The 17,390-nt window shown below is 39.2% G+C and overlaps 1 protein-coding gene across 1 annotated transcript in view; it reads right to left on the bottom strand.

Annotated features, from left to right (window-relative positions):
• Positions 1 to 2,044: 2,044 nt before the first annotated feature.
• The window catches only part of si:ch73-105b23.6 (fibrillin-1), a 35,315-nt gene continuing 19,969 nt past the window's right edge, over positions 2,045 to 17,390 (bottom strand). The window contains exons 12-26 of the mRNA XM_051427847.1: positions 16,410 to 16,627; positions 15,566 to 15,641; positions 15,171 to 15,452; positions 12,902 to 13,138; positions 12,669 to 12,821; positions 12,141 to 12,319; positions 10,924 to 11,116; positions 10,683 to 10,802; positions 10,476 to 10,595; positions 9,845 to 9,865; positions 9,648 to 9,709; positions 9,064 to 9,256; positions 8,106 to 8,234; positions 7,691 to 7,826; positions 2,045 to 3,482 (exon numbers count right to left, since the gene is read on the bottom strand). Of these exons, the coding sequence (XP_051283807.1) occupies positions 3,341 to 3,482; positions 7,691 to 7,826; positions 8,106 to 8,234; positions 9,064 to 9,256; positions 9,648 to 9,709; positions 9,845 to 9,865; positions 10,476 to 10,595; positions 10,683 to 10,802; positions 10,924 to 11,116; positions 12,141 to 12,319; positions 12,669 to 12,821; positions 12,902 to 13,138; positions 15,171 to 15,452; positions 15,566 to 15,641; positions 16,410 to 16,627 (2,261 nt within the window). The 3' untranslated portion in view covers positions 2,045 to 3,340. The remainder of the gene's footprint in view (positions 3,483 to 7,690; positions 7,827 to 8,105; positions 8,235 to 9,063; positions 9,257 to 9,647; positions 9,710 to 9,844; positions 9,866 to 10,475; positions 10,596 to 10,682; positions 10,803 to 10,923; positions 11,117 to 12,140; positions 12,320 to 12,668; positions 12,822 to 12,901; positions 13,139 to 15,170; positions 15,453 to 15,565; positions 15,642 to 16,409; positions 16,628 to 17,390) is intronic.

The raw sequence follows: 17,390 nt of genomic DNA, 5'->3' as shown, positions 1-17,390 counted from the left end.
CACGAACATTAAGTCAAGTACAGTTTTGAAACAGTTGTACTTTACTTCAGTATCTCAATGCTATTCTATACTTCTACTCCACTACATGTATGCACAGCCACAGCTCCTCGTTGGCTTTGCAGGTGCAAATAGATACAAAACGTATAAGCAGTACATATTTTATTGTATAGATTAAGCCAATGGTCGTTAAAGCTTCTCAGGGGGTCGCAAGGCCTTCTTGATTTTAAGGCGTGTAGGAAAACCTAGGCCAGCACAGTACACAGTAGGCCAATATCTCAGTATATCTGAAGTAACATAGTACAAAGTTATAACAATCAAAGAGCTAACAGAACAAGCATCAGGGAGAAGAAAACACTGAATTAGTTAAAAATGAAGCCTATTAAATCTGTATGAATGTTAAGAATAAAAAACAACACAATACAGATGGAGAATTGTATAAGAAGTCCCTAGAACATCAGTAAAACTCATTCAATATTCATCCAAATCGCTAATTTTACACAAACTTCCTGCAGTTATTGCATTCCCTATTTAAAGTTTATCAGTTGTTCTGTGCTGTTATGAATTGAATACAATATGACATATCCATAAAATAATACTAATTTACTAGTTAGTAGTAAATGATAGAAAAGTGGTTCCTTAAGGTAAAAGGTGCATTAAACTATACATCAGGATATAAAGTACTTTAAATTAGCATCAACTCTACAAGCTACACCATTAGAATGCTGCTAACTTGTTCATGCATCATTAATAATTAATAAATGCACATTGAGTGAATGCTTTACTGGAGTAACATTTTAAATACAGGACAATTTGCTTGTAATGTAATATTTTTACACACAATTACAATGTGGTGTTACTTCTTTTACTCAAGTAAAGACATGTGGATCTTTATTCCATTACATTTATTTGCTACAGTTACTTGTTACTCTGTATATTTTACTTTGATTATTGTTGTAGCTAATTTTGACATTTGCTATATGTGCGTGAGTTTTGCTACGTCACCTGCACACCTGAGGGCACAGGGAGGTAATAACAGGTATAAAGCGGGAGGGAATTAGAAACTGGAAAGCTTAGTGTGTGTGGGTCGGAGCTCGTCTTTGTCCTGTTGTGTCTCTTTTGTATTCACAACCTCGTCTTTATATCACTCTTTCAGCACATGCAGCCTTTGTAGGTGTTTTTTAAATCAATAGATGCATATTTTGGGCAGACATAATTTTTCTACCACTACGCATTGAAGATGAAATTGCCTCCAGAGTTATCTTATAAGGTATGATTCATTATTATAGCTTAAAATACTCAACAGAATGGCTGGATTAACCTGTTTTAGGGGGTAATCCTCTGCTGGAATACTAGTTTGAGGCAGTTACATAAAACACAACTTCATTTAGGAATATGAGGATAATATACACTAAAATAAAGTCTTAAAAAGGTAGATTTTGTGGCCCTTCTACAATACAGGAACCCAAAAAAGATAAGATAATAATACAATAACCTTAAAAAGATCATCTTGTGGTGCAAGATTCTCACATACATACATGCAATTGTCCACTTAACCCGCTTGGTAATCCTGTAGAGTAGATAAAAGTCACCATATCTGATGGATTAAATCCTGCTTATATATACTTGTTAACACTGTAAAACCTGAAGCCTTAAATGATCAAACAATTTAAGCATTAAAGATATTTGATTTGGAAAATATTTATTGTTAAGGTAACTTGGATAAATTAACTAATTCCATTCAGTTAATCAAGTTACACTCAACACATTTCTCCAAATGTATTTAAAATGTAATAAAACAGAATTTATCTGAATGAAGTAACTTAAATTCATCTTCTTTACACAAATGTTTGATTGATTATCAAAATGGTCCCAATGAAGTCTACTTGAAGAAAATGAGTCAGTGGAACAAACTGAAATTATATCGCCTGTAATTTAAATACTGCACACATTTAAGGTCACTCAAAACAACTGAGTTAATAAAGTTAATTTTTTTAGTTTAATTCATTTAAATGAGTGACTCCAATTTTTTGGGAGGATTATTTTTTGTTAATTGCATCAGTAATAAAGAGCCAATAATATAATGCATTATAAGAACTTTAAGTACATTTTGCTTATAATACTGTATGTAGGTTTTAAATGTAAGACTTTTGTAATGGAGTATTTTTTGCACAGATTACTTTAGTTAAGGGAGCAAGTATTGACTCCACCACTGATTATATTGAAAGATCTCTGGTCTCCGGTTTAAAATCCAATATTGGCATGTCAGTATTGTTGACTTCCACTTTGATGACCATTGTGTATTTGTAGAAAGTGATCAATACTACACTGATTGTCAATGGAAAACCTGATTACAATACAGTAGGAGAAAGTTGTGATTTCAGAGTGTGAGGTAGATTTTTCACCCTGCAAAGAATAAGATTTGAAAATTATTATTTTAAGCTATTGAGTCCTTTTACAGCAGCTTCAGCTGGACACGTATCCTGTGGGAGGTCAGAGGTCAGGGTGAGCTACGGTAAACATCCCTAGAGTTGGTAAGAATCGACTGTCTTGCTCAAGGACACTTTATCAATATAAACCCGGGTCTTCTTGTGAAAGTAAAACCACAATCCCATTGTGTTCGCCCACGAGTAAAGCAGCATATTTGTTACAGCACAAATATCCAATATGCTTTGCTCTTGAAATAATATCACCACAAAGTACAATGCTGCTGAAGTTTTAATGATCCACATTACATTTACACATCGTTCTCTGACAGTCCAGCTTTACATAAGACAGCTGCAGTGTTAAATTAACTGGGACACGATCCAGCACTGAACAATAATTTAGAGTGTAATTCCAAAAGTGAGATCAATGCTTTCCGCAACCAGCAAAATAATAACACCAAATTGAATCAACGGTGTTTTGATGATTATATGCACATTTTGGACTAGAAGCATAACAACCTTGATACCGGATTATAATTGTGAGCAGAGGGCAGGAGCCTGACGCCAGGTATTCTGCTAATGTTGCTATCACAGAGGCTGTTGGCCTGGTATCAGCTGGAAGCCAAAGACTACTGCAGTGGTTTACTTTTCATCGCCGTCTCCAGCCAAGAGGTGGTCGAGTTCTGCTGGGTCAGACTCTGACTGTAAACTGTTGTCCAGGCGAAAAAAATCTTCCAGTTCCAACTCGGCGGTCCATTGCTTGGAAATAATTGACTTTAAAAGTCACTCAGGTTTAATTACTTGTTTGTCACGCTATAAATAAGAGTCATTCACCTTGTCGATATAAAACGTTGCCTATACGGCGGCTCCAAAACTGCTGTGTTTGTAAGCCTGTGCATGCGGTTGTTTAGTATGTGCTATCTGATGCGCTGCCTGGGTGTGATGTTGTCTATGATCCGGGGGCTGCTGTGGGTCATGTAGTGCAGGGCAGGGTCGGAGTAGTTGAAGGGCGGAGGGTTGTACTGCTCCTGGATGTAGTCTGGCAACAAGTGGGGGAGGCTGGAAGAAAACACATAAAGACAATTTAGAAAGCAGGAGCACACAAGGAATCGCTGGCAGTCTCGCTTTAAAGATGCTGCAAATATCTTTCAGAAGAGCGTTAACCAGTGGCCGTTAAGTGAACTGCAGTCAGCGTCCATCCAGGGTAGAACAAACACAGCTTTGTGCCGCTACATCATTTTTCGTTGGTTAAAATCAGCACCGTCATAATACAAGTAAGTATCATGGATCACGTTAGCTGGGGAGGTAATTTTGCAAGTTATGGTTAGCCTGCTAACTCAGATAGTATTTTGCTGGAGATAAGGTTAGAGAGCAAGCAAGATAGGGTAATCCAGCCAGCTGCAAAAGCCGACAAAGTAACCTGCAAATGCTTTGACTTTGGACTTTGTGATGGGTGTCAGTCGTTTGTAGACGTTACAGACTCCATTTATAAGCGTTGGCTAACATTGTACACTATACACTGTAGGGAAATGGAGAGAGAAGGCATAAACACACATAAACATCCTTTGGATTTCTGCTTAAAATCCGACCCGTATCCCAAAATAGAAACACATAAAAATCCATCCACAGTCTCATTTTTTAAGTTACATTAGAAACCATTCACACACTGCCAGTAAAACGTGATTAATGCATAAAAATAATCAATAAAATGCTCCAGAATATTAGATATGTAACCTTTAACTAGTGGGGATGTATCTCCGTTAATGAGTTACGTTTTTGTACCTTCTGCAGTGAATTCCTGGCTCTGATTAGTGCCGTCTGTAATTCTCCATACAGTAAACAATCATTTCAGGCAGTTTATGGAAATGTTTGGATGGGCAGCAGTTGTTGAGGAATACTCAGTGACTCATGAATATTCACGCAGGCTCCAGCCTAGATATTCTGAAATCTGGGTCTAAAGCTGATTAAAAACATGAAGCACACACATCCCCAGTGCTTCTCCAGACGCGCTGTTGTCTGATTTGCAGTTCAGATGTTTTGGATTGTATATCATTATGGTTGTGCAAATATGTGCGTATCCTCTCTGATAATGAGGTGCAGACGGAGCAACCTGGTGTGTCATGAATCATTCTGTGAATAAAAGCCAAAAAAACACAACTCTTGCCAGTGATTACTTGCAAACTCTTCAGACCCTTTGGTCCTTGATTACAGTTAATGTTGTGAAATGTTCAAACTCTGAAGTTTAGTCCAATTTTTATACATAATGCTGATTTTATAACGGAGGGAATGCTGCAAAAACATGTGTGAAAACTTATTTTAGTTAATAGGAAGTTAAAAAGAAACATTACGATGTTCCTGCTCCATCATATCCTATAAATCTGGGATTTAATCCAATACACTTTTTGTCAAATTCGGCGAATATCCATTCATGGTCCGCTGGCTGTCTGTTGTGTGTATGTGTGTGTGTGTGTGTGGTGTGCACAGTCCTGGCTCTGTGCTCGTGTGCAGGACAAGGACAGGGGAGAGGAGATGGGGGGTAAAGGGGGCAGTTGGAGCAAGAGGGACAGTAAATCTGGCACATGCTAACGTGCTAAACTCCACAGCATGGCTGCTGAGTTCAAATATCAATAATCTGTCTCCAGAATCGCTGACTCTGCCTTTAAGTACTATTAGATAATAACATAATCCAAGTATATCTGTATCTCTATCTTGTTTGGAGACAACAGGAAAAAAAAAAAAAACAGGCTTTTGCTTATTCACTCTAATCTAACGACATAATCCCACAATGTTGGCGCTGACCCCCGCCATTATATCCATAGGGTCTAGTTTACAGATAGCAGAGAAAGCAGGCCAGTCATCAGGGGGATTATGTGTCTCTGTGGCCCACTAACACCTGGCCCAGATGCCATACATCTGTACACACACGCTGCGGCCAAGGACACATTATTATTATTATTATAATGCACAAAGACATGAATAGATCTATGCACATCCACACGCACATACATATCTTAATATCAGAGGTACTTTAGCACTTATAGCTGATTTTTACATTCAGCTTTACATTAAAATCTCTGAGAGCGTCGTTAAATAATTCTCTCAATCTGAGTGGTCTCTGCTCAATCCTTCTTCTTCCTCTATTTAAAGGAATAGTTTGACTCTTATTGAGATAAGATTGATACCATTCTGATATCTGTATGATAAATATGAAACTGCTTAACATTTGGGCCAAACTAAAAAACAAAGAATTTTTACCCAGAGATGGTTTCTGTTCTTTAGGTAGTTCTTACGATGCTGATGTTGGTTCAAGTGATCATTTTTCGATTAAGTTTGGTTTTAATTAGTCATTTGAAGCTTAAAAAATAAGGTTTACACGTCGTGATTGACAGCTGAGCTCTGCTCGTGATTTAGTCGACCAGCGCGAATGGGCGGGACCTCAATACCGCAGCGCTAACCACGATCACTACTACACAGACTCCGAAGGGATAATTTGGCTTCATTTTTGTAAATTAGAAGGAAGTAGAGATGCAACGTCCATCTTTTATATGTCGACAGTTGACAGACCTAGGCTTACTGTTAAGCTAAGCTAAGCTAAGCAGCTGCTGGCTGTATGAGAGTTGGGGTCGCCAAAGCTTCACGGGGGCTCGCGTTTTGATTGGAAGACATGTAGGAAAACTGACACAGTAGACCTATAGACCTATATCTCATTGTCCTGCAGTAAAAAAGTATGCAAGTGTAATTGTAAGAAAATGTGTCTAAAAAGAAGTCTATTCAGTCTGTATGATTGTTAAAAATAAAAATAAACATTGTATAAAAACTTCCTGCAGTTATTGTGTTCACTTTTTACAGTTTATCAGTTGTTTTCCGGTGAGCAAACCGCTACTCTGTGGATGTGTTACCCTCATCGTTACGTTGGTCTTACTGTATATTCCATCTGCAAACAGACCTCAGTGTTACCCAAGTGCAGTTTCATAACTCGGACCAAAGCTGTTAGTAGGAAGTGTTTCTGTTTAATATAGTAAGAGAGTGGGCAGTCCGTCCTCCAACTGAGAAGTTAAATACAAGAAGACAGTGCTGCAGCAGCAGTACAGAGGACAGGATTTAAAGCCTTCGAGTTGCTGGAAAGGATTGTCTCTGGGCAGACCTACTTGACTACTGTACCTTGAAACTCTGGGTGTGTGTGTGGTCATTCTCTGCAGCAGTATGAACCCTTGCCCAAAGGAGCTGCTGACCCATCTAAACACATTATTCATTAGTGCTTTAGTGCACCAAGATGGTCTAGCTGTCCTTTGAAAGGCCTGCGCAGCTATAAACAGTCACCACACACCGGGAAACACGTCTGATGTGTTCTGCCCACCGCGCACCAGGAGACGATTGTTGTATGGATGAGAAAAAAACGCTATTCTTAGACCCTTACCGCTACTGACGCAAAACACTTGGTGCCAGAAGAAAAAGCGACGTTGGTACATAAATTACAAGGACTGAAATCTGGTGGGGGTGATTGAGGTCCAACATTCAGGAGCATCTAACACTGGCTCTAGAGACGGCCTTTAGCATTATTTGCAGCTATCGTAGCTTCACCTACACCAGTGGTTCCCAACCTTTTTCCTTAAGAGACCCCTTTTTTTTATCAGTTAGTGAACTGATTTCATATTATATAAAAAACTGTACAATGAACCCAAACAGTGAACTCAGTAACTGCAGGAAGTTTGTGTAAAACAAGAGATTTGGATGAATTCTGAGCTGATTATTTCCTGTTTAGGGAACTTTTTATACAAGTCTCTGTCTGTATTATGTATTTTTGAAATCATTTTCCAACAATCATACAGACTTAATAGGCTACCTTTTTGGCAAATTCAGTATTTTCTTATTCCTGGTGCTTCACAGAAGTGAAGCAAATTCTGAAATATCGGCCTAGACCTAAAATCAAGAAGGCCTCGCTACCCCTTATGAAGCTTTGGCGACCCCTAGTGGTTGGGAATCACTGTCCTAAACACTTTGAAGGCTGAGCTGTATTCAAAAGGTGGCAATCTGCAACTTGACTACTAGATGCCACTAAACCCTACACACTGGTCCCTGAAACAGCAAACAACTCAATAAAACATTACAGTTGTGTAAATAGGTAGAAACAAACAGAAGGTTTTGCCATATTTTTGGCTAAAATCGTGAAGAAAACATAACCTGTATAATATTGCTACTAAACCATCAGCAGTTAAAAAGCCCTCATGCCTGTTGTTCATAAAGTGAAAACTCCTGGTGTTACTCACTCTCCGGTAACCGTCTTCTTGCAGCAGCAGAAGCAGGCCAGCGCAGCCAGGAGCAGCAGCAAAAGTAGAGGGATGCCGATTCCCAGAACCAGGCCCAGAACAAGGTCCAGTTCCCTTTCATTCACCTGGTCTCTGTCTGCAAAGGGTCACGTCAAACCAAGTCATGACAAACATTTCCGTAAAATGCTCTCATCACAGTCACAGAATGTTTTTTATAAGAGTGAGAAAAGACGCGATGGATGACAAGTTGAAGTGTCATTTGCCCGGGCAGTGATGTGTTTATATGACAAGACATATATCTGCGAGGCATTTTATGGGTTTAGCACTCAGTTATAATATCGATTTTGACAGCCTGTTAGCCCTAGAGCCGCTACTGTGCCTGCAGGATGGATGTAAAATGTGCGCAGAGCCTCACCTAACACACAGGACTGGGTTTCATCCACGTCGGTCGTGCCATTGCAGACACACCTGTAGCCTCCGTAAGTGTTGGCGCAGAGGGCAGGATGGACACACACCGCCTCCTTGGCCTTACACTCGTCCAGATCTGGAGGTGTGGACATTCCCAGCAGCAAGTGGGAGAGAGAAGAAGTCTTACCAGAAGTTTGCCATCAACTAAAAAAGTGCTGCAGCATATTCAGAGTTCCCACTATTTTTAAGAAAATCTCTTTACTTTCCAGGACATTTTCCAGGAGTTTTGCTCACAAACAGTCTTATAATTTAGGCCTAGTATTGACACATTTAACTCAATTTTTATTTAATTTGGCCACAGCCCACAACTAACAGTTCAAATTAAGTAGAATCAATTTTATTTTACTGAAAATTCATCTTCTCAGCTTCACTGTGCGTGTATCTATAAACCACAACAAGGGAATTTTCCACTGGCTTTCATGAGAATTCTGCTTTTGGCTTCGGAAAAAATTAGACTTGACGCCTAAAAGATTTCTGCAAGTTTGTTCCAGGTCTGGTAAATCTGCTCTGAAGCGTCATACCACCACACAGATTCTCCTACAAACAGTCGGGTTTCAAACTAAATGTGTAGACTATCTGAAAGCCTTAAATACAATAAAAAATTGTAACACAGATTATTTACAGCATGTTTGGTAATTTTAGTACATTTCCAGGTGTTTCCATGACTGGAGAACTAGTCTCTCAATTTACAGGTTTTCCAAGACGCGTGGGAACCCTGATAATTATGGAAGCAAATTTCCGCCAATGTGACGGTCAGAAGTCAAAATAATTAGAAACTTTCTCAATATTTTGACTTAGAATCTCAAAATAATTAGTTCATTATAAAGATAAAAAAGCAATACAGATAAATATGGGCTATTAGTAGTTATAAAAAGTAAAAATCACTAAAAGTGTTGGTAGTTTACCATCAACTTCTACAGAACTGATGTCATAGTGGCCGCTGACTCTGGCCAGGTAGTCTCTGATGTACCAGTGGGGGGTGTCACTGGACACGTTGATACGGTATTCGGCTGCACCCAGACCGGACCCCGGGGCTGGATCCTTGTAACTGGCGTTGTAGAATTTGTTTTGGAAACCGATCGACAGAATGTCCACCAGCTGAGAAAGACGGAGAAATACCGTAAAACACTTTAATTAAAAGCAGGTCTCCTTTAATAGCCTGGTCTGGAATTAAAGGCCTGTCCCACATATTTTATTGTTACATGTTAATAATTAATATGTTGCCAGCCATCACTGACATACCCACACACCAGAGTAGTAAAAACACTTTTACTTTACTTTAGTATTTATTTCAAACAACTTTTTAATTGTATCTACATTTTGACACTAATATCTGAAAATTTGAGGCTAATAATTAATTATTAGTATTAGTATAAAGGGAATACTTTATACTTTTATACTTTAAGGACATTTCAGAGCCTTGTACTTTTACTTGAGTAAAGAATATGTGCACTTCTTCCACCTCTGCCACACACACACACACTCTCACCTGTTTGAGTCCTTCAGTCTTGCTCTTCTTCCAGCCCACAGAGACGTTAAACACATTACACCCTGCAGAGACAGAGCAGCAGCGACAGTCGTGTTACGACCTCTTATCACCGTATATGGATGTGCGTTTACCATGGCAACACCAGCGAAAGAGCAAAGCTGTGATAAAGATAAGGTAGCCATAGTGGGAAGTCTTACCTGGAGGATTGGCAGAGTCACCTGCAGAGAAAAACATCAGTCAGAGTAAGAAATAAACACACACTGTTGTCACAATTACAGCTTCTAGTAGCTCTGCAGTAAGAGTTACTCTTCTTCTGTCTATATAATTATATATTGTATTATAATGTACATATTTTTACACTCTTATTTTTTATATTTTATATTGTTTGCAGATATAATGGAACAGGCCTTCTTGATTTTAAGGGGTGTAAGAAAACTCAAATACTCAGTATCTCAGCATTTGGTTCACTTCTGTGAAGAAAAGTAAAGTAAAGTAAATGGTCTAATAGAACAATGGCCAAGTGTCGGGGACAAGAAAACAAAATTAAGCCTATTAAGTCTGTATGACTGTTTAAACACGATTCAAAATACATAATACTGACAGAAAATTGTATAAGTGGATAGGCTGTATCATGTACTATATGTAAATAAGGACATTTAGCCTGTACAGTACATTTTAGCCCCACTAGATGGCGTTGATTAAAGAGTCCCTTTAGGGTCAAGTAAATTAATTTAAATTCATTTTGGACTTCTATAATCTGTGAGCGTAACTGATAAAATAGTTCCCTGTAGGCTAAATGATGTTGAACAGATACGATTGTGCACGTACCACATCCATCAACGTCCTTGGTGTTCTGGTATCTACAGAAGCAGTCCACAGAGCCGGGCTTGTTCCTGCACTCAAACTTGGCATTGGGGCAGGTTGAGAGCTCCACACACTCATTTATATCTACAACAAAGACAAAGACAGCTGTGTGGCTAAAACCTTGAGAATAAATGTGTTATGGTTCGCACTGAGGTGATGGGTGTTTGGTACCTGTGCAGTTCTGTCCGTTCCCTGTAAAGCCAGGCTTACACGTGCAGGTGTAGTTTTGTTTCGTGCTGTGGCATATGGCGTCTTTGTGGCAGGGGAAGGGGAAAGGAGGGACGCACATGTCTGGGAAGGCATACAAAGGGAAGAAGAATGAGATAAATTATAGTGTATGGGGTCAATTACTTTCTCCAAACCCGATGCAACAGAAAATCCTGCAAACAGGAATCATGAACGTGCTACAGACCATGCTCAAAGCACTTGTATCCCTGTTTTCCGTATGAGACAGTATTATCAGGACACTCTCCACAGGTGAACTGCCCCGGCTCTGACTTCGACTGGCACTCCACCCCTCGGAAACAAGGTTTGCCTCGACACACGTCTGCTTTGTTCCCACAGAACTTTCCGCTGAATCCCTTCGGGCACAAGCATCCGACCACCTGAGGAAAGAACAGAAGGTAACAGGGACAGACAGATTCAAATACACTGTAAAAAAAACCCAGTAAGTTAGTTCAACTCAAACTTGGAAAGAGGAAACTGATCGCCTTATTAACTGAAACAATTTAGTGTGTAAAGAGAATTTATCAGAATAAGAACTTAAATGAATCTTCTTTCTACAAATGTTTCCGCTTTAGTTGAATTTATTCAGTTTTCTTCCACTAAAGCAAATTATTACATTACCTGTAAAAACAGCTGACTAACATCAAATCTTTACACTTTGGTGGATCATTAAGAATTATTTAATGTGTACCTGGGCTTATGATGATTTATAAGCTGAAAAAAGGACAAAAATGAAAAGATCTGACGCATTATAGCGCAGTGGCGATTCCATTTTTGTAATGACATTAAGTCAACTTGAAGAAAATAAGTAAAACTGCACAAAAAGTTCACCAGAACAGCTGAGTTAGCTGCTAACGTTGTCTGGCATACATTCAAAAAAGATACTACTACTCTGAATAATCCTTTCTCCCCACATTCCCTTAACGTCAGTGGGGAACATCATGAAGTCAGGGGAATACACTGAATCTGAAAACAGCCGAATATGGTCAGAAAACACTTCCTTAAAAATAAATTATGCATCACGAAATGTATTTGAGCAGCCGAATATATTGTGCAATGGCATAATAAATGAAGAGACTTACATAAGTTTTACTAACAAAGTAAGACAAGAGACGGTCTGGTTGCATTATATTATACGGCCGATATCTCCATAACTCAGCAAGTCACACCAAAACAATCTAGATGAATAAATAAATAAATGCATTTTTGATTTTGGGGTGAAATGTCCCTTTAAAGGAAGCTCTGAAACACTCTTTGTTAGCGTTTACGGGGCTACTATGTGCTCTTCTCATCGCTGCCACTTATAAATCCACACAAACTGACTTCTGTTTGCTTCCTCTTCACGGTCGAACTGTATATCAGCGATGAAGCAAAAAAGAAGTGCTGAAAAACTCCAAACTGCACCTGGAACTTTCCCTGCATGTGGTTTTCAGTGACGCTGTCATACTGGCAGACTCCTCCGTTGAGGCAGTTGCAGACACGCAGGATGGGCGTGAACAGGGAGCCGGTGACCTCGTCGCTGACCTTGATGGTCACCTGGACGGGCTCCGTGGTGAGGAGCGTCCATGTCAGGAGGCCGTCACCTGGAGCAGAAACATATTAAAAACCATTATATTCCTCCTTTAATACATTTAAATATGTATTTTCTTATGTAATTGTATTAGTAAAAACAGCATTTCAGGCTTTTCTGCCAGTCTTTTTGTGCATTCTGTGCCTGTGCGTGTCTTTCTCTGTGTGACCCATCCACTGACTCAGCTCTGAAATGTCCCATCTGCCGAAAGACTTAACTGCTGGCTACAGCAGTGCGCACACCATCCCACTGACAAATGTCAACAGTAACGTCATCTGTAACATTGGTGGAGGAGGGAGCTCTAGTTAGCATGAAGATTTGAGGGGAAAGTGTGTGTGTGTGTGTGTGTGTGTGTGTCTCACCGCTGCCTATGGAAGCCCGAGGAGGTCTAGGGTAGAGCAGTGAGTAGGTGATGGGGTCTCCATTTGGGTCCTGAGCCACAATCTGAACGCTGACAGTGGAGTTGACTTTAAAGCGGATCAGTGTGGGCTCTGTCACTATGGGAGGCATGTTACCTAGCAGACCACATCAGATTAGTACCGGTCCACAATGAAAACACAAAACACCTTTTCAAAAATAGCGTGAGTCATCTCACCGTAGATCAGAGCCTTATTTTGATATTGCTTCTTGGCGTCCAGAGTCTGCAGGCCCAGTTTAGAACTGCCGGAGGCGAGGATGTCGTGGACACACTGCATGTTGCTTTTGCAGGTTCTCCTCAGCTCCTCCACCTCAGCAGGACTGACGCTTTCCAGCAGGTGTTCAGTGGAGGCGGGCTCCAGTGGAACCAGTGGAGAAGGAGAGAATAACAGGCTCTCTGGGACCGGAACTGCCCCTAGAAACACACAGGTACAGAGTTGGAGAGGGATGCTGGGGACAGACATTGTACTGAACTGCATGAAGTTGAATTGATTTTATTATATTATTATATTATAAAATTGTATAGGATGAAGTCGTGGTGGGGATGGAGGCCTGTGTCGATTCTGAAGCAAACAGGTAGCTAATCCAGAAAAATTGGTTTAATGTGTGCTCTCTTCTTCGTCAACACACGTGCAGCTGAGTTTTGGAGAGACCGGCGAGTACAGCATTAACAATAGTCAATCCTGCAGGTAATGAAGGTGTGCATTAGTGTCTCTGTATAGACCTGTTTTTAAGATGACTAAATACATTCTTAGTTATTTTATGCTTCTAATGTCTTTAACGTTCTCTGAACTCAGAATCAAAGATAACTTCAAGGTTTAATGCCAGTGCTTGCAGTTACTTGCAATAAGTCTGGGGCTTCACAATAGGGTAAAGAAATCTTGCGATATATTTATGCAGGCCTTAATAATGCAACAATACGCCTCGGAAGGTGTGGGAGAGGAGGCTGCATGGATGAGCTGAAGATCTCTGATTCTGAGCTTTGTACCCATGAGCAGAAACAGTGAAGCATATTTTTAAAGATGAATTCACTGACATTATGATGCTGCAGGCAGGAAATGCTCAGCAATACAGACGCAGAGCAACATCAGCTCTGTTTCAGGCAACCTGATGAAATCCAATATTCACTCTCCTATTACCTCTGTTTTTTATTCTTCACAAAACTCCTCAGGGAAATATCTGGCTCTTTAGCTTCCAAATGCTCCTCTATGTCTGAAGCTTATTTATTTATACTGGGAAAATGCACATTAATTAACACAAGTACTTAAGTCCACTATGTAAATGTGCCAGATTAAGCCATACAGGCTCATTTTTATCTGCAGTCCCCGGCAGGGTGATGGTATATCAGAAACATTAACATAACATACAAAGGCACACAATTAGTAAAACAATGACAGAAGCACTACTCCAGATTATTGTCCTGTAATCTCTGTTTTATAGACTTTGAGAAGGAGCTGAGAGATGTGATGTTAGTTAGTTCATCAGCTAACTGTGTCTGTTTGCTGTTTGGTGCTGAGAAGGTAGCTGCTGCCTGCTGGAGCTGGAAACAGGTTAACGAGAGCAGTCCGAGTACAGTAACGAAGGACAGATAAAAGTCCTGCATTCAAAATGCCACCAAACTGACCCATGTGACATTATCATCTGTTACATTACCATTACATGTTTTGAGTCAGAAAAGAAAATATATGTAACTTTGTCTCAATGAGATATTACAGCTGCTATTGAGCTCGATTCAACCAGTAACAACAATGGTTTACATAATATCCCAGTATCCCTCGCACAACTTCTCAGTTAAAGAGAAAGTTGTCTTGTCCCAGTGTTGGAAATTAAGCAGCTGTTTAGTTTTTAATTGTTTTAATAAAATATGCTAAAAATAAGAAGCTTCTGGTGCCTTCATTTTGGACAAAGTCGTTTATTTTTATTCTGCTGTTTGAAGAAATTGTGTCTTATTGTAAGATTTTTTACAAATTCTTAAATTGAGCTCAATAAAGTCACCAAAATACTTTAAGAATCTTAAATAACTGAGTTTTCATTGCTTGTAATAAGCTATTTTTTTCTAGTTTTAGTTTTAGTCTTTGAGTGGCTATTTTTATGCTAGTTTTAAGAATTCAAGCCAAGCAAAATAGTTTTGCCCCACTGGCAACCCCCACTATTTTTTGCTCAACACAAGAAAATGTGATAATATGTAAGAATCTTTGGCTGAAGGAGATTTTCTTTAACCATTCCTTTTTTGTAAAATATTGGCTAATTTTATATGCTTTAAATAGTTATTTAAGTATTATTTAAGTACTTTGAAAGTTGTGAGACCAAAACAATGAGCTGATAGATGCTAAAAGACTGATCCACCCTTAATATAAAAGTATTGATTAAAGCGTCATAAAAAGCCCAGACTGACAGTGAAAGGTAGATGAAGATGTTTGATATTGTTCCTCAGAAGGTTCACTCACAGGACATGCCAAAGCCGTGCAGTCTCTCCTCTGACAGGGTGTCTGAGGGGAGGAGCCTGCCATCAGACATGAGGAAATCGTCGGCTCGTCTGGAGCTCCAGAGACCCATGAGACCCACAGTGCGGTTGTAGAAGGTCTGAGGGACCTCCACCACGGCCGCCAGCTGACTGTGGCCTACAGACCGCCACACCACCACTTGGAGGCCGCTGGCGTACACCACTGCACAGCGAATCAGGGACACACAGCGCACGGCAAAGTCCTTCTCACCCACGTGCACGACACCTGAGAGCACGGTTATGACTCATTTATTATACAATTGACAGCGTTTAGGTATTAAATATATACTTGTGTTTGTGTTCAGATTGTTGTATGCAGATGTGTGTGGTGATCATTACCAACAGTGACCAGGATCTCAGAATCATCCACAAAAACCTGCAGTCTGTCTCCTTTCCCCGCACATCTCCATTCAATCTGAAAATAATAATAATAGTAGAGAGATTAGAGAATAATCTAAAGTTACTACCTTCAGCCAGTGTTTGGTTTGTCCGTTCTGGGCTCCTGTAGAAACATGTTGGTTGGTTCACACATGGCCCTGTCATAGCCTATATTCTTCAGTTAAATTACTGCTGTGTATATATAATTTCTTCCAGCCACTACCTCCTGCTGTAACCTGTGCAATATTCTATTTCAATCAATATATCTGTTTAAAAAGCTGTATATATATAATTTATTTTGTTATTTAATGTGTTTTTCTTTTTGTATCTGCTGTGTTGTATCTGGAGCTGCTGTAACAAGTGAATCTTATCTTATCTAACATAAGAACACGTCACATTTTGTTTTACAGGAAGAAAAAAAGATAATTTTTTGGGCATTTGTTGTTAAAAATGGGTCTATATGACTATATGATGTGATCTTAAAGGGTTAAAAAAGGCCCTTTAAGGGACTTTAAGATGTGTTTCTGGGTGCAATCTTTTACTTTTGACAGGCTGTTTCCCCCTTGCTTAATTATGCTAAGCTAGGCTAATCTGTACTGCTGCTCTGTACTTAATGGCTGCTTATCTAATGCTCACAAAGAAGAAAGTGAAGACAATTCCTTTAAGATGCACAAACTCTCTCTCTCTCTCTCTCTCTCTCTCTCTCTCTGTCTGTCTGTGAAATACACACACAGTAAATATATATATATATATATATATATATATATATATATTGTCTTCCCTGTACACACACAAACATCCTGACCTTGCCAATGCCCTGGTGGAAGGCAGCCATGCGCACCACCACTGGGACCTCAACGATCCCCTTTTCCTCTGTGTGCAGCCTGTCGGTCTGTCCTTGCAGGGTGAAGATATTAGAGCCGGTGGTGGAGGAGAGACGCAATATCACAAACTCTCCCAGGGCCTTGAAGGAGTACTCCGTCCCATCGAAGGTGATGAAATGGAGACTGCCGTACACCATCGCTGCAAGGAAACGTGGATAAAAGAGGTAATTTAAATGAATCGTGTTATTTGTACACCTGTATTACTTACTTCCTGTACGACAGTGGTTCACAACCTTTTTCCTTAAGAGACCCCTTTTCTCTCATTCAGTAAACTGACAACTGATATTTCATATTATATTCAATGTATTACAATAATACTGCAATAAACTGTACAATGAACCCAAACAGTGAACACAATAACAAAAAGTTTGTGTAAAACAAGAGATTTGGATGAATCTTTTTTCTGTCTGTATTATTTATTATTTATTTTGAACAATCATAAATACTTAATATGCTTCTTTATTTATTAAATTCAGTGTTTTCTTCTCCCTGACACTTCTATATTATTCTATTCTGTAAGCTCTTTGGTTGTTTAAGATAAGATATAAATATAAATATATATATATAAATAAATGTTCCTTTATTGATCCCCCATGAGAGAAATTCTAATGTGGCACAGCAGCAAAGGATAAATGTAGTGCAAAGAGTAAAAATGAAAAAATAAAATAAATATATTTATATATATAATTGAAGAAATATAATAAAAATTATAATAATAATAATAATAATTTTTAAAAATAATACATACTAACTGGGCTTCTTTCAGTGTTTTCTTGTCCCTAGTGCTTGGCCAGTGCTCTATCAGACAATTTACTTTACTTTTCCTCACATAAGTGATCCAAATGCTGAGAAATACCTACCGAGAAAGACCTACTGAGTGTAATTTAATGTAGTTTAGTTCA

The sequence above is a fragment of the Dicentrarchus labrax genome, unplaced genomic scaffold, assembly GCF_905237075.1.
Source record: "Dicentrarchus labrax unplaced genomic scaffold, dlabrax2021, whole genome shotgun sequence".
NCBI lineage: Eukaryota > Metazoa > Chordata > Actinopteri > Moronidae > Dicentrarchus > Dicentrarchus labrax.
Note: the sequence above shows the minus strand (reverse complement) of the source record. Positions and strands in the feature narration are given on the sequence as shown.